This window comes from Oncorhynchus mykiss, chromosome 17 (genome assembly GCF_057628025.1).
Source record: "Oncorhynchus mykiss isolate SJ-2025 chromosome 17, ASM5762802v1, whole genome shotgun sequence".
NCBI classification, from domain to species: Eukaryota; Metazoa; Chordata; class Actinopteri; order Salmoniformes; family Salmonidae; genus Oncorhynchus; species Oncorhynchus mykiss.
The window spans coordinates 48,253,768-48,279,891 of record NC_143038.1 but is presented as its reverse complement, the minus strand read 5'-3'; the positions used below and the strand labels follow the sequence as shown (position 1 = coordinate 48,279,891).

General features: G+C 44.7%; 1 protein-coding gene across 1 annotated transcript in view; it reads left to right on the top strand.

Moving 5' to 3' along the window:
• LOC110494387 (cyclin-dependent kinase 18) overlaps positions 1-26,124 on the top strand; it is a 62,355-nt gene that overhangs the window by 25,260 nt on the left and 10,971 nt on the right. The window contains exons 2-8 of the mRNA XM_036950442.2: positions 4,957-5,092; positions 16,611-16,759; positions 18,185-18,331; positions 20,067-20,123; positions 23,277-23,391; positions 24,077-24,171; positions 24,286-24,348. Of these exons, the coding sequence (XP_036806337.1) occupies positions 4,984-5,092; positions 16,611-16,759; positions 18,185-18,331; positions 20,067-20,123; positions 23,277-23,391; positions 24,077-24,171; positions 24,286-24,348 (735 nt within the window). The 5' untranslated portion in view covers positions 4,957-4,983. The remainder of the gene's footprint in view (positions 1-4,956; positions 5,093-16,610; positions 16,760-18,184; positions 18,332-20,066; positions 20,124-23,276; positions 23,392-24,076; positions 24,172-24,285; positions 24,349-26,124) is intronic.

Sequence of the window (26,124 nt, the reverse complement as noted above, 5' to 3'; positions counted from 1 at the left end):
ATCAAAACATTTCTACAGTTTTGCTCCTAATGAGAGAACCACTGAGGCTAGCTAGGCTAGTTAGCTAGCTAGCGATAACATTAGACTACAGTACATTTTAGGTATAGTAAACACAGCTAGCTAGCTAAATTTGGCCAGCTATGGTACTAGCAAGCCCTGTTATGGCCGAATTGATCACCAAATTGTATTGAACAACACGGCCTTGTGTAAAAAAAAGCTTATATTGCTAGCTAGCTACCAACAGCAAAACAACTTACTCGTTTGTCATTTACCATTCTGAGTCCTGGTCCAGCTGGTCTCGCAATTATTCTCACTGTCTCAACTCCTCTTCAGTGTATTCTGGCTCAACTAAATAATATGTTCCTATGTAAAAGAAAAAAAAATGTTTGGTTGTCCAGCTCTTCTTGGAAAGAGGAATCATCAGAAGCAGCCATTGTAGCTAATTATTTAGCATTCTTGGATAGACAGTGCACGGTAACATAGCTCCGTGAAACTCTAAACTAGTACTGCTCTCGTTTTGAAAAGCCTGCCTTCGAGAGTGGGAACAAGAAAGTATGGCTCCCGTCAGGCTTTAGTCTTTACAAAGCCAGGACAAATGAGTCAACCTAGACATCCTGCAAAGTCCTGGCAGATAGGAACCAATGGCTGTATTGAACAAGGAAAACCTTACCTACTCGCTGCTAGCGTGATCGTGCAATTGTTGAAACACAAAGGCCACAATAATTGCTACAAAACATGACACCATTCATTTTTAGATAAGACAGCAGGCTCAATCAACCAGTGACATCATTGGTTGAACTCTCCCGGCACAAAAATACAGCTATAGTGCATAATAGAGGTCGACCGATTAATTAGGGCGCATTCCAAGTTTTCATAACAATCAGAAATCGGTAAATTTGGACGCCGATTTTGCCAATTAATTTACACCTTTATTTAATCTTTATTTAACCTTTCTGATCTCCCCATCCCGGATCCGGGATCGTGAATACAGACTCAAGCTCATTACCATAACGCAACGTTAACTATTCATGAAAATCGCAAATGAAATGAAATAAATATGCTAGCTCTCAAGCTTAGCCTTTTGTTAACAACACTGTCATCTCAGATTTTCAAAATATGCTTCTCAACCAATGCAAAACAAGCATTTGTGTAACAGTATTGATGGCTAACGTAGCATTTAGCGTAGCATTTAGCATTAGCATTTAGCGTTAGCATTAGCATTAGCATCCAGCACGCAACATTTCAACAAAAACATAAAAGCCTTCAAATAAAATCATTTACCTTTGAAGAACTTCAGATGTTTTCAATGAGGAGACTCTCAGTTAGATAGCAGATGCTCAGTTTTTCCAAAAATATTATTTGTGTATTAGAAATAGCTCCGTTTTGTACATCACATTTGGCTACCAAAAAAAAACGAAAATTCAGTCCTCAAAACGCGAACTTTTTTCCAAATTAACTCCATAATATCGACTGAAAACATGGCAAACGTTGTTTAGAATCAATCCTCAAGGTGTTTTTCACATATCTCTTCGATGATATATCGTTCATGGAAGTGTGCTTTCTCTCCTGAATCCCAGGAGAAAATGCCCGCACCTGAAGATTACGCACAAATTTAGACAAAGGACACCGGGCGGACCCCTGGAAAATGTAGTCTCTTATGGCCAATCTTCCAATGATATGCCTACAAATACGTCACAATGCTGCCGACATCTTGGGGAAACGGCAGAAGGTCTAAGCTTATTCCTGTCGCATTCACAGCCATATAAGGAGACATTAGAAAACAGAGCTTCAGAAATTCTGCTAATTTCCTGTTTGACGTATCATCTTGGTTTCGCCTGTAGAATGAGTTCTGGGGCACAATATGCATAGTCGGGCATCTTTTCGTGACAAAATATCGCGCTTAAAGCGGGAACGTTTTTTATCCAAAAATGAAATAGCGCCCCTAGAGATGCAACTGGTTAACTAGGCAAGTCAGTTAAGAACACGTTCTTATTTTCAATGACGGCCTAGGAATGGTGGGTTAACTGCCTTGTTCAGGGGCAGAACGACAGATGTTTACCTTGTCAGCTCAGGGATTCAATCTTGCAACCTTACGGTTAACTAGTCCAACCAACGCTCTAACCACCTGCCTCACGAGGAGCCCGCCTGTTACGCAAATGCAGTAAAAAGGCAAGGTAAGTTGCTAGCTAGCATTAAACTTAATCAATTATAATCACTAGTTATAACTACACATGGTTGAAGATATTACTAGTTTATCTAGCGTGTCCTGCGTTGCATAAAATTGATGCAGTGCGCATTTGCGAAAAAGGACTGTCGTTGCTCCAACGATCCTAACCATAAACACCAAAGCCTTTCTTAAAATCAATACACAGAAGTATGTATATACACTGCTCAAAAAAATAAAGGGAACACTAATAACACATCCTAGATCTGAATGAATGAAATATTCTTATTAAATACTTTTTTCTTTACATAGTTGAATGTGCTGACATGCTCCAGACTGTCACATGTGCTCAGTGTGAACCTGCTTTCATCTGTGAAGCGCACAGGGCACCAGTGGCGAATTTGCCAATCTTGGTGTTCTCTGGCAAATGCCAAATGTCCTGCATGGTGTTGGGCTGTAAGCACAACCCCCACCTATGGACGTCGGGCCCTCATACCACCCTCATGGAGTCTGTTTCTGACCGTTTGAGCAGACACATGCACATTTGTGGCCTGCTAGAGGTCATTTTGCAGGGCTCTGGCAGTGCTCCTCATGCTCCTCCTTGCACAAAGGCGGAGGTAGCGGTCCTGCTGCTGGGTTGTTGCCCTCCTACGGCCTCCTCTACATCTCCTGATGTACTGGCCTGTCTCCTGGTAGCGCCTCCATGCTCTGGACACTACTCTGATAGACACAGCAAACCTTCTTGCCACAGCTCGCATTGATGTGCCATCCTGGATGAGCTGCACTACCTGAGCCACTTGTGTGGGTTGTAGACTCCGTCTCATGCTGCCACTAGAGTGAAAGCACCGCCAGCATTCAAAAGTGACCAAAACATCAGCCAGGAAGCATAGGAACTGAGAAGTGGTCTGTGGTCACCACCTGCAGAACCACTCCTTTATTGGGGGTGTCTTGCTAATTGCCTATAATTTCCACCTGTTGTCTATTCCATTTGCACAACAGCATGTGAAATGTATTGTCAATCAGTGTTGCTTCCTAAGTGGACAGTTTGATTTCACAGAAGTGTGATTGACTTGGAGTTACATTGTGTTGTTTAAGTGTTCCCTTTATTTTTTTGAGGAGTGTATTTTTAAATCTGCATATTTAGCTAAAAGAAATCCAGGTTAGCAGGCAATATTAAACTAGGGAAATTGTGTCACTTCTCTTGCGTTCATTGCACGCAGGGTCAGGGTATATGCAACAGTTTGGGCCGCCTGGCTCATTGCGAACTAATTTGCCAGAATTTTACATAATTATGATATAACATTGAAGGTTGTGCAATGTAACAGGAATATTTAGACTGATGGATGCCACCCATTAGATAAAATACGGAACGGTTCTGTATTTCACTGAAAGAATAAACGTCTTGTTTTCGACATGATAGTTTCCGGATTCGGCCATATTACCTAAGGCTCACATTTCTGTGTGTTATTATGTTATAATTAAGTCTATGATTTGATAAAGCAGTCGGACTGAGCGATGGTAGGCACCAGCAGGCTCATAAGCATTCATTCAAACAGCACTTTCGTGCGTTTTGCCAGCAGCTCTGCTATTTATGACTTCAAGCCTATCAACTCCCGAGATTAGGCTGGTGTAACGAAGTGATGTGAAAGGGCTAGCTAGTTAGTGGGGTGCGCACTAATAGCGTTTCAAACGTCACTCGCTCTGAGACTTGGAGTGGTTGTTCTCCTTGCTCTGCATGGGTAACGCTGCTTCGAGGGTGGCTGTTGTCGCTGTGTTCCTGGTTCGAGCCCAGGTAGGAGAGAGGAGAGGTACGGAAGCTATACTGTTACACTGGCAATACTAAAGTGCCTATAAGAACATCCAATAGTCAAAGGTATATGAAATACAAATGGTATAGAGAGAAATAGTCCTATAATTCCTACAACCTAAAACTTCTTACCTGGGAATATTGAAGACTCATGTTAAAAGGATTCACCAGCTTTCATATGTTCTCATGTTCTGATCAAGGAACTGAAACGTTAGCTTTCTTACATGGCACATATTGCACTTTTACTTTCTTCTCCAACACTTTGTTTTTGCATTATTAAAACCAAATTGAACGTGTTTCATTATTTATTTGTGGCTAAATTGATTTTATTGATGTATTATATTAAGTTAAAATAAGTGTTCATTCAGTATTGTTGTAATTGTCATTATTACAAATACATAAAAAAAAATGGTCCGATTAATCGGTATCTGCTTTTTTTGGCCTCCAATAATCGCTATCGGTGTTGAAAAATCATAATCGGTAGACCTCTAGTGCATATTTATGTCAAACACCCTCATTATGTAAGAAGACTGGAAAAAAAACACCCCAAATAGTGTCTAGTGGTGAAGTTCCCCTTTAATGTAGATGGCCCTAGCTAGCAAAAAGACAGTACTAGACAACAGATGAAGACAACAATTATACTTACCACTCCTGGAGATATCAGGAGTGATAACAAAGAAGTTACAAATTCACTTTCCTCTGTTCAGACAGTCTAATCGTTATTCTTTTTCACCCAAGGGGTTATGGTTAGTCGTGGTTGAAATTATATAAATGTGGTTGTAGAGTTGGACGCTTTTACTGTAAGAGAGTAAAGGACATGGTGTTGTTTGAGTAACTTTGCTTTGTTGTAGCTCCCTGGGCTAATGCTTTGGCTTTACCTCAGTGGGCTAACATGGCTTGGAGTAATACAGAAAAACAGGGTTCAATACCCAGTCATTTCCCTACACGTATGCCTTGTCTGACTGTCCCGCGCTCTCTTCATCAGGTACTGCTCCTCTGCAACATTAACAAGATGAAGAACTTTAAGCGACGTTTCTCTCTGTCCGTCCCTCGCACCGAAACCATAGAGGAGAACGAGTTCACCGAGCAAATCAACCAGCTCAACATCCAACACACTCAGGGTAAGACCTTTAACTCTACCCAACAATGCCCAATGACACAACAATCCTCTCCTCTGTCCTTGTCTCCAGTGGGTCTTGCTGCTATGAGCGTTGCTAAGGAATGACCAGTCCCTTTCACAGCGTATTGGGACTATATTTAGACACAGGAAGCTCAAAGTCCTGATCCCAGATCTTACATTACTCCCTCCATTCATGGATCAGGCCATTCTTGGATCCGTTTATAATCAAACCACCAGCCCAGTCATCTCTGTACCAGCCCCACTTAGTCTCCACGGCCTGATTAGTAGCACTGATTTCCGGCTGGGCTGAGGGAAGGCTGGGGGTTAGAAGAGGTTAAGACACATTTATACAAGCTCTTAGTGGAGATATGGAAGAGATGTGAAGGGGAAAGAGAGGTGTGAGAGTGTAATAGGGGATGCCAGGAGCTGAGGCTGATTAGCAGGGTTCAAGACACATTTATACAAGCAAATCTCCCTCGGTGTGGTCTATTGGGTCACACCCATCCCTGCAGCAGTGATATAAAACAATATTCACAATATTGATTATTATTATTTTAATTATATCAATATTGTAAATCTCCAAAGGGAGCTTTGGCAAAATGTACATTTTTACGTCATGCCAATAGAGCAAATTGAGAAGAAATTCAAAACCTTTTAAACAGTGTGTTCTTGGTGTTCATGCTGTTCACCATTTCTCATGCACACTTGACACAGCAACACTTGACCTCATAGTTACTTCTCTCACTATTGAGGCAGCTAACCTTGTACATAAGTTGAGTTTATTAGGATCCCCATTAGCTGGTACATATGCAGCAGCTACTACTCCTGGGTTCCACATAAAATACATGTACATGAAAGATTACAGAACAGTTATAGACAAGAACAACATGGAGCACACTGGGATTCAGAATAGAGGTCTGGATGGAAGGGAATGTAGCGTTGTGTGATGCCAGCCGTCATCAGCTGTCTGGGGGAAGCAGCTGTGTCTGATCTAACCCCAGAGAGTCCTGTATCCCCTGATGCAGAGAGAACTCAATGTCTGAGTGAGTGAGTGAGTGAGTGAGTGATAGAAGTGTTAATAGGCTCTCTGTCAATCCAGACATTCTGGCCTTCACAACCCCTTCTTCCATCACAGCCTATTTCAGACAATAACTGAACAAAAATGTCAAAGTAATCCTTGATTTGAATCAGGGCAAAGCTGTCCAACTGTCTGTCCATGTTTGGAGACGGACTTGGCTCACATTTTTCCCAGGATTAACCACATTCTCTGGATGTTCCTTCAACTCCTAATGAGGTTGGGAAACATCAGCAACAGACCTTCAAATAATGTTTTTTTTTTTCATGTTAAAATATAGTTCAATTAAATTCCCTGACACTTAAATACCATAACACACAATAAGTTGGTCACATCAGAGGAGCTGTCTTTACAGTGGTCACATTTATTGCAAAAAAAGAGAATAACACAATCAGCTCGCAGATCAGAATTACCATCTAGGTTCGTTAGGGAAGTTTTATCAACATAATATCCCCTTCAGTAGCCCTTCTCAGCTGGTAAGCAGCTACATCAAACTTAAAATGACAAAGAAAAGTCAGTCACACCTGAATTAGGCTGATTAATTCAGTATCATATCCCACAGGCTAACAATCTCAGACATGCACACACACCGCACATCTACAGTGTTACAGCTAACCTAATGAGACATCCCAAATCAGTTTGGATTAACACACAAGCCTAACACAATTACCACTCCACTACTGCAGGGCTAGCTGTGTGTGTGTGTATGTGTGTGTATGTTTGTGTACCAGGGAGGCCACCCGCCTGCCACTGCCAGCCTAATCTTTAAGTCAATCTAATACCTAGTTAATATCCAGTGCAGCTTCTCAATTAAATCATCATTTTTGATATTCTAACAAGTGTACTGATGGAAAGATAAATCAAATCAGTTCAGATGATTACATCAATCACTGTCATACTAACTTTTAACAGAGCCAGCCAGAGAAGAATGGATGTAGAAACATATTAGTAGCCTACAACGCTGTAGAAACATATTAGTAGCCTACAACGCTGTAGAAACATATTAGTAGCCTACAACTCTGTAGAAACATATTAGTAGCCTACAACTCTGTAGAAACATATTAGTAGCCTACAACGCTGTAGAAACATATTAGTAGCCTACAACGCTGTAGAAACATATTAGTAGCCTACAACTCTGTAGAAACATATTAGTAGCCTACAACTCTGTAGAAACATATTAGTAGCCTACAACTCTGTAGAAACATATTAGTAGCCTACAACGCTGTAGAAACATATTAGTAGCCTACAACCATAAGTTTCATTAGAAATCACATGTAGTGAGGAACCTAAAGTCAGCAGACAGTTCAGGCTCCATTTTAACAAACCTAATGCAGTAGTAAATCTAAGGGCTCCATTTTAACAAACCTAATGCAGTAGTAAATCTAAGGGCTCCATTTTAACAAACCTAATGCAGTAGTAAATCTAAGGGCTCCATTTTAACAAACCTAATGCAGTGGTAAATCTAAGGGCTCCATTTTAACAAACCTAATGCAGTAGTAAATCTAAGGGCTCCATTTTAACAAACCTAATGCAGTAGTAAATCTAAGGGCTCCATTTTAACAAACCTAATGCAGTGGTAAATCTAAGGGCTCCATTTTAACAAACCTAATGCAGTAGTAAATCTAAGGGCTCCATTTTAACAAACCTAATGCAGTAGTAAATCTAAGGGCTCCATTTTAACAAACCTAATGCAGTAGTAAATCTAAGGGCTCCATTTTAACAAACCTAATGCAGTGGTAAATCTAAGGGCTCCATTTTAACAAACCTAATGCAGTAGTAAATCTAAGGGCTCCATTTTAACAAACCTAATGCAGTAGTAAATCTAAGGGCTCCATTTTAACAAACCTAATGCAGTGGTAAATCTAAGGGCTCCATTTTAACAAACCTAATGCAGTAGTAAATCTAAGGGCTCCATTTTAACAAACCTAATGCAGTAGTAAATCTAAGGGCTCCATTTTAACAAACCTAATGCAGTAGTAAATCTAAGGGCTCCATTTTAACAAACCTAATGCAGTGGTAAATCTAAAGGCTCCATTTTAACAAACCTAATGCAGTAGTAAATCTAAGGGCTCCATTTGAACAAACCTAATGCAGTGGTAAATCTAAGGGCACCATTTTAACAAACCTAATGCAGTAGTAAATCTAAGGGCTCCATTTTAACAAACCTAATGCAGTAGTAAATCTAAGGGCTCCATTTTAACAAACCTAATGCAGTAGTAAATCTAAGCACAGGCGGTAGCACTATAGGTCCAGGGGTGAGTCAGAAATATTTGTAGCTATTTTCACTATTACATTTTTCAGTGCACTTGCTGGCGTTGGAGCATAATTCTATAATATTAATAATAAAACACAGCAGACTATGGAGGTTTTTACACACATCCACATTTTTCACAGTAGCTGGAAAAAGATCCAATATGCAGCACCAGTCAATAGTTTGGACACACCGACTCATTCCAGGGTTTTTATTTATTTTTACTATTTTCTATATTGTAGAATAATAGTGAAGACATAAAAACTATGAAATAACACATATGGAATCATGTAGTAACCAAAAAAAGTGTTAAATCAAAATATATTTGAGATTCTTCAAAGTAGCCACCCTTTGCCTTGATGACAGCTTTGCACACTCTTGGCATTCTTTCAACCAGCTTCCAGTTTTATTTTTTAATATATATTTTTTATTTATTTCACCTTTATTTAACCAGGTAGGCAAGTTGAGAACAAGTTCTCATTTACAATTCCGACCTGGCCAAGATAGAGCAAAGCAGTTCGACACATACAACGACACAGAGTTACACATGGAGTAAAACAAACATACAGTCAATAATACAGTATAAACAAGTCTATATACGATGTGAGCAAATGAGGTGAGATAAGGGAGGTAAAGGCAAAAAAGCCCATGGTGGCAAAGTAAATACAATATAGCAAGTAAAACACTGGAATGGTAGATTTGCAGTGGAAGAATGTGCAAAGTAGAAATAAAAATAATGGGGTGCAAAGGAGCAAAATAAAATAAATACAGTAGGGAAAGAGGTAGTTGTTTGGGCTAAATTATAGGTGGGCTATGTACAGGTGCAGTAATCTGTGAGCTGCTCTGACAGTTGGTGCTTAAAGCTAGTGAGGGAGATGTGTTTCCAGTTTCAGAGATTTTTGTAGTTTGTTCCAGTCATTGGCAGCAGAGAACTGTAAGGAGAGGTGGCCAAAGAAATAATTGGTTTGACCAGAGAGATATACCTGCTGGAGCGCGTGCTACAGGTGGGTGATGCTATGGTGATGCTATGGTGACCAGCGAGCTGAGATAAGTGGGGACTTTACCTAGCAGGGTCTTGTAGATGACATGGAGCCAGTGGGTTTGGCGACGAGTATGAAGCGAGGGCCAGCCAACGAGAGCGTACAGGTCACAATGGTGGGTAGTATATGGAGCTTTGGTGACAAAACGGATTGCACTGTGATAGACTGCATCCAATTTGTTGAGTAGGGTATTGGAGGCTATTTTGTAAATGACATCGCCGAAGTCGAGGATTGGTAGGATGGTCAGTTTTACAAGGATATGTTTGGCAGCATGAGTGAAGGATGCTTTGTTGCGAAATAGGAAGCCAATTCTAGATTTAACTTTGGATTGGAGATGTTTGATGTCGGTCTGGAAGGAGAGTTTACATTCTAACCAGACACCTAGGTATTTGTAGTTGTCCACGTATTCTAAGTCAGAGCCGTCCAGAGTAGTGATGTTGGACAGGCGGGCAGGTGCAGGCAGCGATTGGTCGAAGAGCATGCATTTAGTTTTACTTGTATTTAAGAGCAATAGGAGGCCACGGAAGGAGCGTTGTATGGCATTGAAGCGTGCCTGGAGGGTTGTTAACAGTGTCCAAAGAAGGGCCAGAAGTATACAGAATGGTGTCATCTGCGTAGAGGTGGATCAGAGACTCACCAGCAGCAAGAGCGACATCATTGATGTATACAGAGAAGAGAGTCGGTCCAAGAATTGAACCCTGTGGCACCACCATAGAGACTGCCAGAGGTCCGGACAGCAGACCCTCCGATTTGACACACTGAACTCTATCAGAGAAGTAGTTGGTGAACCAGGCGAGGCAATCATTTGAGAAACCAAGGCTGTCGAGTCTGCCGATGAGGATGTGGTGATTGACAGAGTCGAAAGCCTTGGCCAGATCAATGAATACGGCTGCACAGTAATGTTTCTTATCGATGGCGGTTAAGATATCGTTTAGGACCTTGAGCGTGGCTGAGGTGCACCCATGACCAGTTCTGAAACCAGATTGCATAGCAGAGAAGGTATGGTGAGATTCGAAATGGTCGGTAATCTGTTTGTTGACTTGGCTTTCGAAGACCTTAGAAAGGCAGGGTAGGATAGATATAGGTCTGTAGCAGTTTGGGTCAAGAGTGTCCCCCCCTTCAAAGAGGGGGATGACCGCAGCTGCTTTCCAATCTTTGGGAATCTCAGATGACACGAAAGAGAGGTTGATTTAGGCAGATAATTGTAGAAAGAAGGGGTCCAGATTGTCTAGCCCGGCTGATTTGTAGGGATCCAGATTTTGCAGCTCTTTCAGAACATCAGCTGACTGGATTTGGGAGAAGGAGAAATGGGGAAGGCTTGGGTGAGTTGCTGTGGGGGGGGGGGGGGGGGGGGGTGCAGTGCTGTTGACCGGGGTATGAGTAGCCAGGTGGAAAGCATGGCCAGCCGTAGAAAAATGCTTATTGCAATTCTCAATTTTAGTGGATTTATCAGTGGTGACAGTATTTCCTATCTTCAGTCCAGTGGGCAGCTGGGAGGAGGTGTTCTTATTCTCCATGGACTTTACAATGTCCCAGAACATTTTTTAGTTAGTTTTGCAGGAAGCAAATTTCTGCTTGAAAAAGCTAGCCTTGGCTTTTCTAACTGCATGTGTATAATGGTTTCTAGCTTCCATGAACAGCTGCATATCACGGGGGCTGTTCGATGCTAATGCAGAACGCCATAGGATGTTTTTGTGTTGGTTAAGGGCAGTCAGGTCTGGGGAGAACCAAGGGCTATATCTGTTCCTGGTTCTACATTTCTTGAAGATGTTTAAGATGGTTAGGAAGGCATTTAAAAAAAAATAACCAGGCCTCCTCTAGTGACGGGATGAGATCAATATCCTTCCAGGATACCCCGGCCATGTCGATTAGAAAGGCCTGCTCGCTGAAGTGTTTCAGGGAGCGTTTGACAGTGATGAGTGGAGGTCGTTTGACCGCTGACCCATTACGGATGCAGGCAATGAGGCAGTGATCGCTGATATCTTGGTTGAAGTCAGCAGAGGTGTATTTAGAGGGCAAGTTGGTTAGGATGATATCTATGAGGGTGCCCATGTTTAAGGCTTTGGGGAGATACCTGGTAGGTTCATTGATAATTTGTGTGAGATTGAGGGCATCAAGCTTAGATTGTAGGATGGCTGGGGTGTTAAGCATGTTCCAGTTTAGGTTGCCTAGCAGCACGAGCTCTGAAGATAGATGGGGAGCAATCAGTTCACATATGGTGTCCAGAGCACAGCTGGGGGCAGAGGGTGGTCTATAGCAGGCGGCAACGGTGAGAGACTTGTTTTTAGAGAGGTGGAATTTTAAAACGCCCAATTTTTCAGTTTTTGATTTGTTAAAAAAGTTTGAAATATCCAATAAATGTCGTTCCACTTCATGATTGTGTCCCACTTGTTGTTGATTCTTCACAAAAAAATACAGTTTTATATCTTTATGTTTGAAGCCTGAAATGTGGCAAAAGGTCGCAAAGTTCAAGGGGGCCGAATACTTTCGCAAGGCACTGTATATATTTAACTAGGCAAGTCAGTTAAGAACAAATTCTTATTTTCAATGACAGCCTAGGAACAGTGGGTTAACTGCCTTGTCCAGGGGCAGAATGACAGATGTTTACCTTGTCAGCTCAGGGATTCAATCTAGCAACCTTTCAGTTACTAGTCCAATGCTCTAACCACTAGGATACCTGCCGCCCCAATAAGATAGGTTGTAATAAAATTAAACTGAAAAACAAGCAAATACATGTAAAATGTAATGATTTAATCGACAGGATAAAAAGACACGCATTGCTGTTTGAAAAACAAGCCATTTTTTACAGGTTACAGTTTTCAGATAACTTCTAAATACGAGGTTCCCCGGTATTCAGAGGTCTCTCGTTTCATGATGGGCATGGACACGTAGCCTACATCATGGAGGGGGGTTTAATCACGTCCAAAACGGGACCTACATGGCTAAAATAATGTGGGCCTCCCATCTGAGCGCAAGCGAGCTGATATAAGACAGGTGAATTGCCGAACATGGCATTATGGCTGGAAAATGATATAAAACAGGTGAATTGCCGAACATTATGGATGGGAAATGATATAAGACAGGTGAATTGCCGAACATGGCATTATGGCTGGAAAATGATATAAGACAGGTGAATTGCCGAACATTATGGCTGGAAAATGATATAAGACAGGTGAATTGCCAAACCTTATGGCTGGAAAATGCCAGTGCACCCGTTTTTACATGACGAAATTGCAAACTAACATACGTTTGACACGAAAGCCGCCTTAACGCCAGCAAGAAATAGAGCCCTTCATGTCTGTCCACTCCTCCAATGATTGTGTTTCCTAACTTGCCATGTGAGAGCCTGCAGTCTGCCCTTTACTACATCATTCACTTCAATAGATATACATCTCCCATCTCAGACAGGACTAGAACATTGTGTGTGTGCATGTCTCACCTGACCTGGCTCCAATTAAGAGCAGACAGGATCGGACTAGAACAGTGTGTGTGTGCATGTCTCACCTGACCTGGCTCCAATTAAGAGCAGACAGGATCGGACTAGAACAGTGTGTGTGTGCGTGTCTCACCTGACCTGGCTCCAATTAAGAGCAGACAGGATCGGACTAGAACAGTGTGTGTGTGCATGTCTCACCTGACCTGGCTCCAATTAAGAGCAGACAGGATCGGACTAGAACATTGTGTGTGTGCATGTCTCACCTGACCTGGCTCTAATTAAGAGCAGACAGGATCGGACTAGAACATTGTGTGTGTGCATGTCTCACCTGACCTGGCTCCAATTAAGAGCAGACAGGATCGGACTAGAACATTGTGTGTGTGCATGTCTCACCTGACCTGGCTCCAATTAAGAGCAGACAGGATCGGACTAGAACATTGTGTGTGTGCGTGTCTCACCTGACCTGGCTCCAATTAAGAGCAGACAGGATCGGACTAGAACAGTGTGTGTGTGCATGTCTCACCTGACCTGGCTCCAATTAAGAGCAGACAGGATTGGACTAGAACATTGTGTGTGTGCATGTCTCACCTGACCTGGCTCCAATTAAGAGCAGACAGGATCGGACTAGAACAGTGTGTGTGTGCATGTCTCACCTGACCTGGCTCCAATTAAGAGCAGACAGGATCGGACTAGAACATTGTGTGTGTGCATGTCTCACCTGACCTGGCTCCAATTAAGAGCAGACAGGATCGGACTAGAACATTGTGTGTGTGCATGTCTCACCTGACCTGGCTCCAATTAAGAGCAGACAGGATCGGACTAGAACATTGTGTGTGTGCATGTCTCACCTGACCTGGCTCCAATTAAGAGCAGACAGGATCGGACTAGAACAGTGTGTGTGTGCGTGTCTCACCTGACCTGGCTCCAATTAAGAGCAGACAGGATCGGACTAGAACAGTGTGTGTGTGCATGTCTCACCTGACCTGGCTCCAATTAAGAGCAGACAGGATCGGACTAGAACATTGTGTGTGTGCATGTCTCACCTGACCTGGCTCCAATTAAGAGCAGACAGGATCGGACTAGAACAGTGTGTGTGTGCATGTCTCACCTGACCTGGCTCCAATTAAGAGCAGACAGGATCGGACTAGAACATTGTGTGTGTGCATGTCTCACCTGACCTGGCTCCAATTAAGAGCAGACAGGATCGGACTAGAACAGTGTGTGTGTGCGTGTCTCACCTGACCTGGCTCCAATTAAGAGCAGACAGGATCGGACTAGAACAGTGTGTGTGTGCATGTCTCACCTGACCTGGCTCCAATTAAGAGCAGACAGGATTGGACTAGAACATTGTGTGTGTGCATGTCTCACCTGACCTGGCTCCAATTAAGAGCAGACAGGATTGGACTAGAACATTGTGTGTGTGCATGTCTCACCTGACCTGGCTCCAATTAAGAGCAGACAGGATCGGACTAGAACAGTGTGTGTGTGCATGTCTCACCTGACCTGGCTCCAATTAAGAGCAGACAGGATCGGACTAGAACATTGTGTGTGTGCATGTCTCACCTGACCTGGCTCCAATTAAGAGCAGACAGGATCGGACTAGAACATTGTGTGTGTGCATGTCTCACCTGACCTGGCTCCAATTAAGAGCAGACAGGATCGGACTAGAACATTGTGTGTGTGCATGTCTCACCTGACCTGGCTCCAATTAAGAGCAGACAGGATTGGACTAGAACATTGTGTGTGTGCATGTCTCACCTGACCTGGCTCCAATTAAGAGCAGACAGGATCGGACTAGAACATTGTGTGTGTGCATGTCTCACCTGACCTGGCTCCAATTAAGAGCAGACAGGATCGGACTAGAACATTGTGTGTGTGCATGTCTCACCTGACCTGGCTCCAATTAAGAGCAGACAGGATCGGACTAGAACATTGTGTGTGTGCATGTCTCACCTGACCTGGCTCCAATTAAGAGCAGACAGGATCGGACTAGAACATTGTGTGTGTGCATGTCTCACCTGACCTGGCTCCAATTAAGAGCAGACAGGATCGGACTAGAACATTGTGTGTGTGCATGTCTCACCTGACCTGGCTCCAATTAAGAGCAGACAGGATCGGACTAGAACAGTGTGTGTGTGCATGTCTCACCTGACCTGGCTCCAATTAAGAGCAGACAGGATCGGACTAGAACATTGTGTGTGTGCATGTCTCACCTGACCTGGCTCCAATTAAGAGCAGACAGGATCGGACTAGAACAGTGTGTGTGTGCATGTCTCACCTGACCTGGCTCCAATTAAGAGCAGACAGGATCGGACTAGAACATTGTGTGTGTGCATGTCTCACCTGACCTGGCTCCAATTAAGAGCAGACAGGATCGGACTAGAACATTGTGTGTGTGCATGTCTCACCTGACCTGGCTCCAATTAAGAGCAGTCAGATCAAAGGGTTGCTGTAACTGTGATATTTAAATTATGAGCCAAACAGGCTCCCTTTCTCTCTCTCTGTCTGTGCCCACTCACAGCAGGAATATTAATCAAACTTAGAACCATTCATCTATTGCCACTTCATTCCATTTCATTTCATTCCCCCTCTCTCTCCTTCATTGATCTCTATCGCTCTTTTGTCACATCTGTTTTTGTCACCTTATTTTTCTAAACACAGAGCTACTTGCCTCCTAACTTTTAGCTCAACTCAAATCTAACATCTAAATCTCCATCACCACCTGCATGGATGTACACCCAAAAATGGTCTCTGTGTGAGTCTCTGTGTATGTAGGAGTAGCCAGGGCTTTTTAATTTCCACTAATAACAGGCTGTGATACTGTATTTGTCAGAGAGAATAAGTAGACAGAGAGCGAGAGCTCACTGGGCACACACTGGTTGAAACCATCCTCGACTAACCTGTGCCCTCGCACACTGACTCTGTACCAGTACCCCCTGTATATAGCCTGGCTACTGTTATTTTACTGCTGCTCTTTGATTGTTATTTTTAACTTCTTTTTTTACACTTTTTCTTAACTGCATTGTTGGTTAAGGGCTTGTAAGTAAGCATTTCACTGTAAGGTCTACACCTGTTGTATTCAGCGCATGTGACACATTGATTTGATGTTATCACTTCATTTCAATGAAATTACGTTGAATAGTCATTGAGTTGATGTCTTTGCCTTCTGAGAGAGAGAGGATATCTCCCTCCGTTTAGCCACATGCTCACACGCTTTTGTTAACAATCAGTGTCCCCATGGAAACACGGAGTTGAAGAGCTCACCGCAGTCTACATCAAACACCCCGAGAGGCAGCAGGCTGAACACACATACGCATGTGCACACACGCACACACATACACAGAGGTGTCAGTCGATGCGATGGAACAGACATATCCACTCCAAACACATCCAACAGCAGCTAGACCAACAACCCATTCACACACAGGATCAAACCAAGGCTGAAACACAAGCTGTTCAGAGGACTGTAAACACATGCACATATTTCCACACTGTAGCTGATGCAGCCTTGTGTAGTATCTGAATGAGTGCTGTGTCTTTTTTATTTGTAAAGTGTAATTGTCCACTCAATCTGCTGTGTACAACACTGAAGAGAGGATGTTCAAGCAAGCCTGTCCGTGTGTGTTTAAGGCTACAATATGGAGTATTTCTCAGCATCTGTGTGTTAGTTTTCCATAACTCTAAAGTGTGCGTTCTCACTCTCCGTCTGACCTGCAGCACTGACTCCAGACAGCCTGACCCTGCCGTCGCTGCACCCTGAGGCCAGTCCCAGTCCAGTGAGCCCTGAGCCAGCCACGCCCGGAGCACAGTCCCCCTCCCAGCTCCAGTACCGCAGCAAAGCACCCCACCGACACTTCTCTATGGTGGTGAGACAGGGAGGGAGAGTTGGGGAGAAGGAGAAATAGGAACGTTTAGAAATGATAAAGTTCACATTGACATGCCAATTAGTATAGTCTAGCTCACAACACCAATGTGGTTTCAATCCGAGAGGAACTGCTATACTGAGAGGGACACTAAAGCAAATGTAGCCTCCTGTACAAATGTAGGTCAAACCTTACTTGAAGGGGGTATACATAAGACATTCATAACACCTTTTACAAAACCAGTTATTACACCTTTATAATATAAGAGCTACTGACTGGGTTCCTCTCCTCCCTCTCAAAACGGAGTGGTTATAACTTCCTCTCAGCCTCAGAGCAGCAGCAGCTGCTACACAGCCCACAGGGAATTACAAGCCATCGTCTGAATGTTCTTTCTTTTCCACATAACCCGCCGGGCCAGACACCTTTAGTTCGAAATTCAGCCATCTTGCTTTTCAACAAAAATAACTGCAAAGAGCGACAGTCACAAACACGTGTTTGTGCATGCACACGCACACACACACACACACACCCTGGGGAAATTCACATACACACAAACACCTTATTTCAGACAGTTCCAGAAGTGTGGTGCAGAGGGGGAAGTGTGCGATAGATAGTCACTCACAGGAGAAACTGTGTCATAGGGTGGAAGAACAGATTAACAGAAGAGGATTGATTCGTCTTGTCCTACATTAAGACAGGTCTGCATTCAGAACCACAGACAGAATAGAAACACAAACAGAAGATTACTTTCTCAAACTAATGATCGTCTAATCATCCCTAGCTTTAAGTAGACACAATCACTCCTTACCTCTACACTATAAAAAACCGACCACAACATTAACCTAAAACTAACCCTACAAATAGCACTGTTGGCCATTTGGAAAGTCAGTCAATCATTTAGCATTACACAATAATACTGTTAGCAATACTCTTTGGATACTATGAGATTAGAAAGGTTCAGAGTTCAGAAGCACAGTTGAAAAATATATGGCACATGGAAATTGAGAAAGGATGGGCTACGGAGATAGGCGGGGTGGGTTACGGAGATAGGCAGGGTGGGCTACGGAGATAGGCGGGGTTGGATTAACAGCACATGATCTGTAATAGTTAGGACCGAAAATACCATATACCATTTAATGTGTAAATCAAACTATATTTTGTGTCATGTAATACTGTGTATAGAAGTACCATGTATGTGAAAGTTATGAATAATGTGTATGTAAAAGAAATGGCATTTATTTTAGTAAAACAAAGTCCTCCAAAGAGGGTGGTGGATGGAGGAATAAATAATAACAATAACAACAACAATAATAAACCTGTTCTGTTCCAATGTGTCATGTGAGAATATTGCCCATTTATGATTTGTGTATTTGCACAAATAATGATTGTGTGAGTGTTGCATATCGATGACTGATTGATTCTCTGCAGGATGTGAGTAAGCGTATGTCTCTGCCCATGGACATCCGCCTGCCTCCAGAGATCCTCAAAAAGCTGCAGATGCAGAGAGAAATGGAGAATGAGAACAACTCTCCTCCCTGCAAACCCCTCAGCCGCATGTCACGACGGGCTTCACTGGTTAGTACCCCTATACCCTAATACAGTTGTTCCCAATCTTTTTCGGTTACTGTACTACCAAGTGAATTTTGCTCTGCCTGGAGTACCCCTGAAGAACCCTCTCATTTGAATTTTACCAGTAGGCCTATGGTCCCATGAGTCTTCAAGTACCCCTTGTGGATAGACCAAGTACCCCAACTGGTCCTAGTACCCCTTGTTGGGAACAACTGCTCTAATATCACAATACCCTAACCCAAACCCCTCAGCTGCATGTCACTACAGGCTTCACTGGTTAGTATCACATACCTCAAACCCCTATATACCCATACCGCAATACACCCATACCCCTATACCCTAAACACCCTAAATCAATCCACTCAGACACGTCGTGACAGTCATCACTGTTCAGTACCCTGTACCCCTTTACACTCATACTGCAGTACCCTAATACACGCATACCCTAATACCCTAAATCAAACCCCTCAGCCGCATGTCCCTGCGGGCTTTACTGGTCAGTAGACTACCCCCTGTACCCAACACCATGATCCCTAAACCATATGGTCATAACCTTACATACAGTGCCATGAAAAAGTATTTTTCCCTATTTACATTTCTCAGATTGTACATGTTTTTTCTATACTGAATGTTCTAGCTTCAACCCAAACCTAATATTAGATTAAAGGAACCTGAGTGAGTGAACAAATAACAACAATTACAGACTTATTTCATTTAATTGATAAACAAAGTTATGCAACACCCAATTCCCCTTTGTGAAAAGGTAATTGCCCCCTTACACTCAATAACTGGTTGTGCCACCTTTAGCTGCAATAACTGCAACCAAACGCTTCCTGTAGTTGTTGATCAGTCTCTCACGACGCTGTGGAAGGATTTTGTCCCACTCTCCCATGCAGAACTGCTTTAACTAGTGACATGTGGGGTTTTAATCATGAACTGCTCATTTCAAGTCCTCCCACAACATCTCAATTGGGATTCGGCCTGGATTTTGACAAGGCCATTCCAAAACTTAAAATGTGTTGCTTTTTAGCCATTTGATTGTATCTTTTGGATCGTCTTGGTCCTGAGGCAGCAAAGCATCCCCAAACTATCATATGACCAACATGCTTGACTGTTGGTATGAGGTTCTTACTGTGGAATGCAGTGTTTGGTTTTCACCAGGCATAATGGGACCCATGGCATCCAAAAAGTTATACGTTTGAATAATCTGTCCATAAAACAGAGTCCTAAAAACATTGTCAGAGTCTTGATCATCCAGATGCTTCCAGGTGCTTTTTAGCAAACTTGAGTCAACTTTTTGGACGACATGGGTCCCATTATGCCTGGCGAGAACCAAACACTGAATTCTACAGTAAAACCCTCATACCAGCATTCAAGCGTAGTGGTGTTAGTGTGATGGTTTGGGGATGCTTTGCTGCCTCAGGACCTGGACGACTTTCCTTAATAGAAGGAACCATGAATTCTGCTCTGTATCAGAGAATTCTACAGGAGAATATCAGGCCATCTGTCAAAGTCCAGACCTAATCCCAATTGAGATATTGAGATGTTGTGGCAGGACTTAAAATGAGCAGCTTATGCTTGAAAACTCACAAATGTTGCTGATCTACAGCAGTTCTGCAAGCAAGAGTGGGCAAAAATTGGGCACAAACAGCTATTGAGCGTAAGGGGGCAATTATTTTCTCACATAGGGGGAATTGGGTGTTGCATAACTTTATGCTACCTTGTGTATTTTTCCATACAGTCTGACATTGGCTTTGGAAAGCTGGAGACGTACGTGAAACTGGGAAAACTGGGAGAGGTAAGAATGTCGCTATGGTTACGCGTTTTCAGCTGCAGTTTAAGGCACACGTCCAGCTGTTTTAATAGGTGCAGGACACAGAGAAATTAGAATGGTTGAAACTAAAGGTGTGTGGGTATTCCCAGTGTAGTTATTCAGTGTGTGGATTTTCACCATCTATTTAACCCCTGAGATGAGAGGAATTTGTGTATTTCATAAGAGAAAGTAAAATAAAGTTCTTTATAAATCTTTAGAACTATGAAATTATGTTTATTAAAAAGCAGAAAGACTCCATCCCAAACCTATTTCTAAGTTGCTAGGTCAAGCCATGTGGTAATTAGCATTGGGGGGGGGATTGTCACATGGAACTTGGTTGGTTGGCCCTATCAACTCCATTATAACCATATATTAATTGGGGACATTGCCACTGCCAGTATACAATAAATCCCAAGCTCTTTTGTGCTGTTGCTATAAAGACCTCCCTTACCAGTAAACACAAACCCTTTTGGCCGACATATCAAAATGTGTTGGGAATATGTAGTGTGGAGAGCGTTTACACAGAGGAAAGACGTCGCCGACAGCAGAAAATAATGTTGATGCCTGGCCGACGTGTAAACGATGTAGAATTTAGAATGTAGATATTCTAAATACATCTGAGACGTCTTGCCAATTTGCAAACGATGTCTAAACGGCATCTCCCCGATGCATCATGTATACATCCGTTGGGCAGAGGAATCTGCGCCATCTGGGTTTGTTGCCGCACACATTGTTTCTGACACACACCCACACAAACCTACTCAAAATGTCATATGTTGTTCTCAAGTCAAAAAATCCAGAATTTTGTTTGAAATATTGTTTGATCAAAGAAAGGCTTGGCTAGTTCTAAGACTATGTATGCTATAGTGCTTCTTTTCCTGTTCCAAAAGGTTTCTTTCTATAATGTTGAAAAGAGTCTTGTAAGATATACTGGTGCTGAGAACTACACGAGAGTAAAACGTGTGACAACCAACCCCGGTCTCCCCTACTGCATACCTAGTTCTACATAGCAATATTAGATTGATTTATAGAACTGGTGTGTGTAGTCTCACACACAGAGGCTACTTATCTGTTGTCTCAGACTGTACTCATGAACCCTGAGTTACTGTTAGTGCAGAGGAGCAGTCAGACTAAATAGGCTACATATGTCCTAGTCATGCTCAGTCATTAGGGTCAACAACTGGGCTACATCTGTCCTAGTCATGCTCAGTCATTAGGGTCAACAACTGGGCTACATCTGTCCTAGTCATGCTCAGTCATTAGGGTCAACAACTAGGCTACATCTGTCCTAGTCATGCTCAGTCATTAGGGTCAACAACTGGGCTACATCTCATAACAGAAAGTTGTCCCCTTCCACCTCTCCTCAGTCACTCCGTTTCACAATAGCTGGATAGGTGTAAGCAATCCCTGTATTTAGTTTCCTTCATATTGCTTCATATTGAAACCTATGCAGTCCTGCCAGATCTGTGGAGGAGTGAACATGGAAGACAGCAGGGTGGGAGCAGTGTTCTGGAATGGCATGCAGTCTAGGTCGAGGGGGCGGGGGTTAGTTTACTGTAAACACATGTCCTAACAGAACTAGTGTCTGGTCAACTATGACTGCTCATCTACATAACAAGGTGGTCATGTTTAAAATACCTTACATCCTGCCATGAGACAAGCCAATGTTTCAAAAAAAGAGACAGCAATGACAAAGATACCTGGTAGCCAAACAAACCTTCTTTATAAGTTAGGGATAAGGTTATGGGGTAGGGTTAGTATTAGGGATAAGGTTATGGGGTAGGGTTCGTGTTAGGGATAAGGTTATGGGGTAGGGTTTGTGTTAGGGATAAGGTTATGGGGTAGGGTTAGTGTTAGGGATAAGGTTATGGGGTAGGGTTTGTGTTAGGGATAAGGTTATGGGGTAGGGTTTGTGTTAGGGATAAGGTTATGGGGTAGGTTTCGTGTTAGGGATTAGGTTATGGGGTATGGTTCGTGTTAGGGATAAGGTTATGGGGTAGGTTTCATGTTAGGGATGAGGTTATGGGGTAGGGTTAGTGTTAGGGATAAGGTTATGGGGTAGGGTTAGTATTAGGGATAAGGTTATGGGGTAGGGTTCGTATAAGGTTATGGGGTAGGGTTCGTGTTAGGGATAAGGTTATGGGGTAGGGTTCGTGTTAGGGATAAGGTTATGGGGTAGGATTAGTGTTAGGGATAAGGTTATGGGGTAGGTTTCGTGTTAGGGATTAGGTTATGGGGTATGGTTCGTGTTAGGGATAAGGTTATGGGGTAGGTTTCATGTTAGGGATGAGGTTATGGGGTAGGGTTAGTGTTAGGGATAAGGTTATGGGGTAGGGTTAGTATTAGGGATAAGGTTATGGGGTAGGGTTAGTATTAGGGATAAGGTTATGGGGTAGGGTTAGTATTAGGGATAAGGTTATGGGGTATGGTTAGTATTAGGGATAAGGTTATGGGGTATGGTTAGTATTAGGGATAAGGTTATGGGGTATGGTTAGTATTAGGGATAAGGTTATGGGGTAGGTTTCGTGTTAGGGATAAGGTTATGGGGTAGGTTTCGTGTTAGGGCTAAGGTTATGGGGTAGGTTTCGTGTTAGGGATAAGGTTATGGGGTAGGGTTAGTGTTAGGGGTAGGGTTCGTGTTAGGGATAAGGTTATGGGGTAGGGTTCATGTTAGCGATAAGGTTATGGGGTAGGGTTAAGGTTATGGGGTAGGGTAGGGTTAATGTTATAGGGTAGGGTTAATGTTATGGGGTAGGGTTAATGTTATGGGGTAGGGTTAGTGTTAGGGATAAGGTTATGGGGTAGGGTTAGTGTTAGGGATAAGGTTATGGGGTAGGGTTAAGGTTATGGGGTAGGGTAGGGTTAATGCTATGGGGTAGGGTTAGTGTTAGGGATAAGGTTATGGGGTAGGGTAGGGTTAATGTTATGGGATAGGGTTAGTGTTAGGGATAAGGTTATGGGGTAGGGTTAAGGTTATGGGGTAGGGTAGGGTTAGTGTTAGGGATAAGGTTATGGGTTAGGCCCAGTAGTCAGGGTTTGACATTTGGCATGGCCATAAAGTGATGACCATTGTATATGTAAAAAACTGATGTGATTAACTAATTATTCCTGCTTCAATTACTTCCTGTTCCTGTGTAGGGGACATATGCCACGGTGTTTAAGGGGCGGAGCAAACTGACGGAAAACCTGGTGGCGCTGAAAGAGATTAGGTTAGAGCACGAGGAGGGAGCGCCCTGTACAGCTATCAGGGAAGGTAAAAACACACAGCACCCTATACAACCATAGTCTCGGAAATGCCTAGAGCTACAGTGCTAGGTCTGGGAATGATGTTGGATTTGGAGGACGCTCTTCACACAGACAACTCTCCCAACAAATCACGAGTGGGTGCTTAAAAATAATCCCCTCAGAAACATGACAGAGGTGGACACACAATATGGACGAAGATAGCTAGGTTAGTTTTATCCACAGCCAGTCAGTGGTTGTAAGCTTGTAACACTAACGTCATAGCGCATGCAAACGACTCGCTTGCAGAATACACTCATGGAAAATATCCTCGGCAAGCTCCATCTAGCTAGCTGCTGGAAACATTTACGGCAGGGCTCTGGGCTGATTTTCTGGCGTCCAACTCCACCCTTTCCTCTCTTCCAAACTGACGGCGGTCTAAGTACAGACGTGTATGCTGGAACATTGGTACATTGTGGGAGGCATCACGTCCATCTAGAGAGACTAATACAACCATCAAACCTCTCCTAACCTCTTCTCACCCCTCCTCACAAAACACATACTGTACCAACAGGGTTTTTGCCTCAGATTTACTACAGTAGCTTTTCAGAAGAACTCAGGAGTAGAACACTACCACCCAGTGGCGCTAAAATGTCATTAGAGTGTCCTCACTCCTCCATGCAGCATCCAACCATTTTCTCTGTGCGTCTCTGCAGTGTCTCTACTGAAGAACCTAAAACATGCCAACATTGTCACGCTGCATGACATCATACACACAGAACGCTCCCTCACTCTAGTCTTTGAGTACCTGGTGAGTAGTACACACCTTTCAAATACTTCATGATCAGTATAATAACCTGTGTTATATCTGCTTGTTTTACTTACAAGTTAATGTTCTGAAAATGTGTGCCTGTGTGTCTCCCAGGACAGTGATCTGAAACAGTACCTGGACAACTGTGGAAACCTCATGTGCATGAACAATGTCAAGGTTAGTCCAGCCTACTGAACACCGTTAATCATCATCAGACAGAGACGTTATGGCTTCCCTCGCTCCTTCTCCCTCTCCTTCTCTCTCTCTGCCCCCTCTCCTTCTCTCTCTCTGCCCCCTCTCCTTCTCCCTCTCTGCCCCCTCTCCTTCTCCCTCTCTGCCCCCTCTCCTTCGCCCTCTCTGCCCCCTCTCCTTCGCCCTCTCTGCCCCTTCTCCCTCTCTGCCCCCTCTCCTTCTCCCTCTCTGCCCCCTCTCCTTCGCCCTCTCTGCCCCCTCTCCTTCGCCCTCTCTGCCCCCTCTCCTTCGCCCTCTCTGCCCCCTCTCCTTCGCCCTCTCTGCCCCCTCTCCCTCTCTGCCCCTTCTCCCTCTCTGCCCCCTCTCCCTCCTCTCCCTCTCTGCCCCCTCTCCTTCTCCCTCTCTGCCCCCTCTCCCTCTCTGCCCCCTCTCCTTCTCCCTCTCTGCCCCCTCTCCTTCTCCCTCTCTGCCCCCTCTCCTTCGCCCTCTCTGCCCCCTCTCCTTCGCCCTCTCTGCCCCCTCTCCTTCGCCCTCTCTGCCCCCTCTCCTTCGCCCTCTCTGCCCCCTCTCCTTCGCCCTCTCTGCCCCTTCTCTCTCTCTGCCCCCTCTCCTTCGCCCTCTCTGCCCCCTCTCCTTCGCCCTCTCTGCCCCCTCTCCCCCCTCTCCTTCTCCCTCTCTGCCCCCTCTCCTTCGCCCTCTCTGCCCCCTCTCCTTCGCCCTCTCTGCCCCCTCTCCTTCGCCCTCTCTGCCCCCTCTCCTTCGCCCTCTCTGCCCCCTCGCCCTCTCTGCCCCTTCTCCCTCCTCGCCCTCTCTGCCCCCTCTCCCTCTCTGCCCCCTCTCTGCCCCCTCTCTGCCCCCTCTCCCTCTCTGCCCCCTCTCCTTCTCTGCCCCCTCTCCTTCTCTGCCCCCTCTCCCTCTCTGCCCCCTCTGCCTCTCTGCCCCCTCTCTGCCCCCTCTCCCTCTCTGCCCCCTCTCCGCCCCCTCTCCTTCTCCCTCTGCCCCCTCTCTGCCCCCTCTCCTTCGCCCTCTCTGCCCCTTCTCCCTCTCTGCCCCCTCTCCTTCGCCCTCTCCCTCTCTGCCCCCTCTCTGCCCCCTCTCCTTCTCCCTCTCTGCCCCCTCTCCCTCTCTGCCCCCTCTCCTTCTCCCTCTCTGCCCCCTCTCCTTCGCCCTCTCTGCCCCCTCTCCTTCGCCCTCTCTGCCCCCTCTCCTTCTCCCTCTCTGCCCCCTCTCCTTCTCCCTCTCTGCCCCCTCTCCTTCGCCCTCTCTGCCCCCTCTCCTTCGCCCTCTCTGCCCCCTCTCCTTCGCACTCTCTGCCCCCTCTCCTTCTCTCTCTCTGCCCCCTCTCCTTCGCCCTCTCTGCCCCCTCTCCTTCGCCCTCTCTGCCCCTTCTCTCTCTCTGCCCCCTCTCCTTCGCCCTCTCCTTCGCCCTCTCTGCCCCCTCTCCCCCCTCTCCTTCTCCCTCTCTGCCCCCTCTCCTTCGCCCTCTCTGCCCCCTCTCCTTCGCCCTCTCTGCCCCCTCTCCTTCGCCTTCTCTGCCCCCTCTCCTTCGCCCTCTCTGCCCCCTCTCCTTCGCCCTCTCTGCCCCCTCTCCCTCTCTGCCCCTTCTCCCTCCTCTCCCTCTCTGCCCCCTCTCCTTCGCCCTCTCTCCCTCTCTGCCCCCTCTCCCTCTCTGCCCCCTCTCTGCCCCCTCTCCTTCTCTGCCCCCTCTGCCTCTCTGCCCCCTCTCTGCCCCCTCTGCCCCCTCTCTGCCCCCTCTCCCTC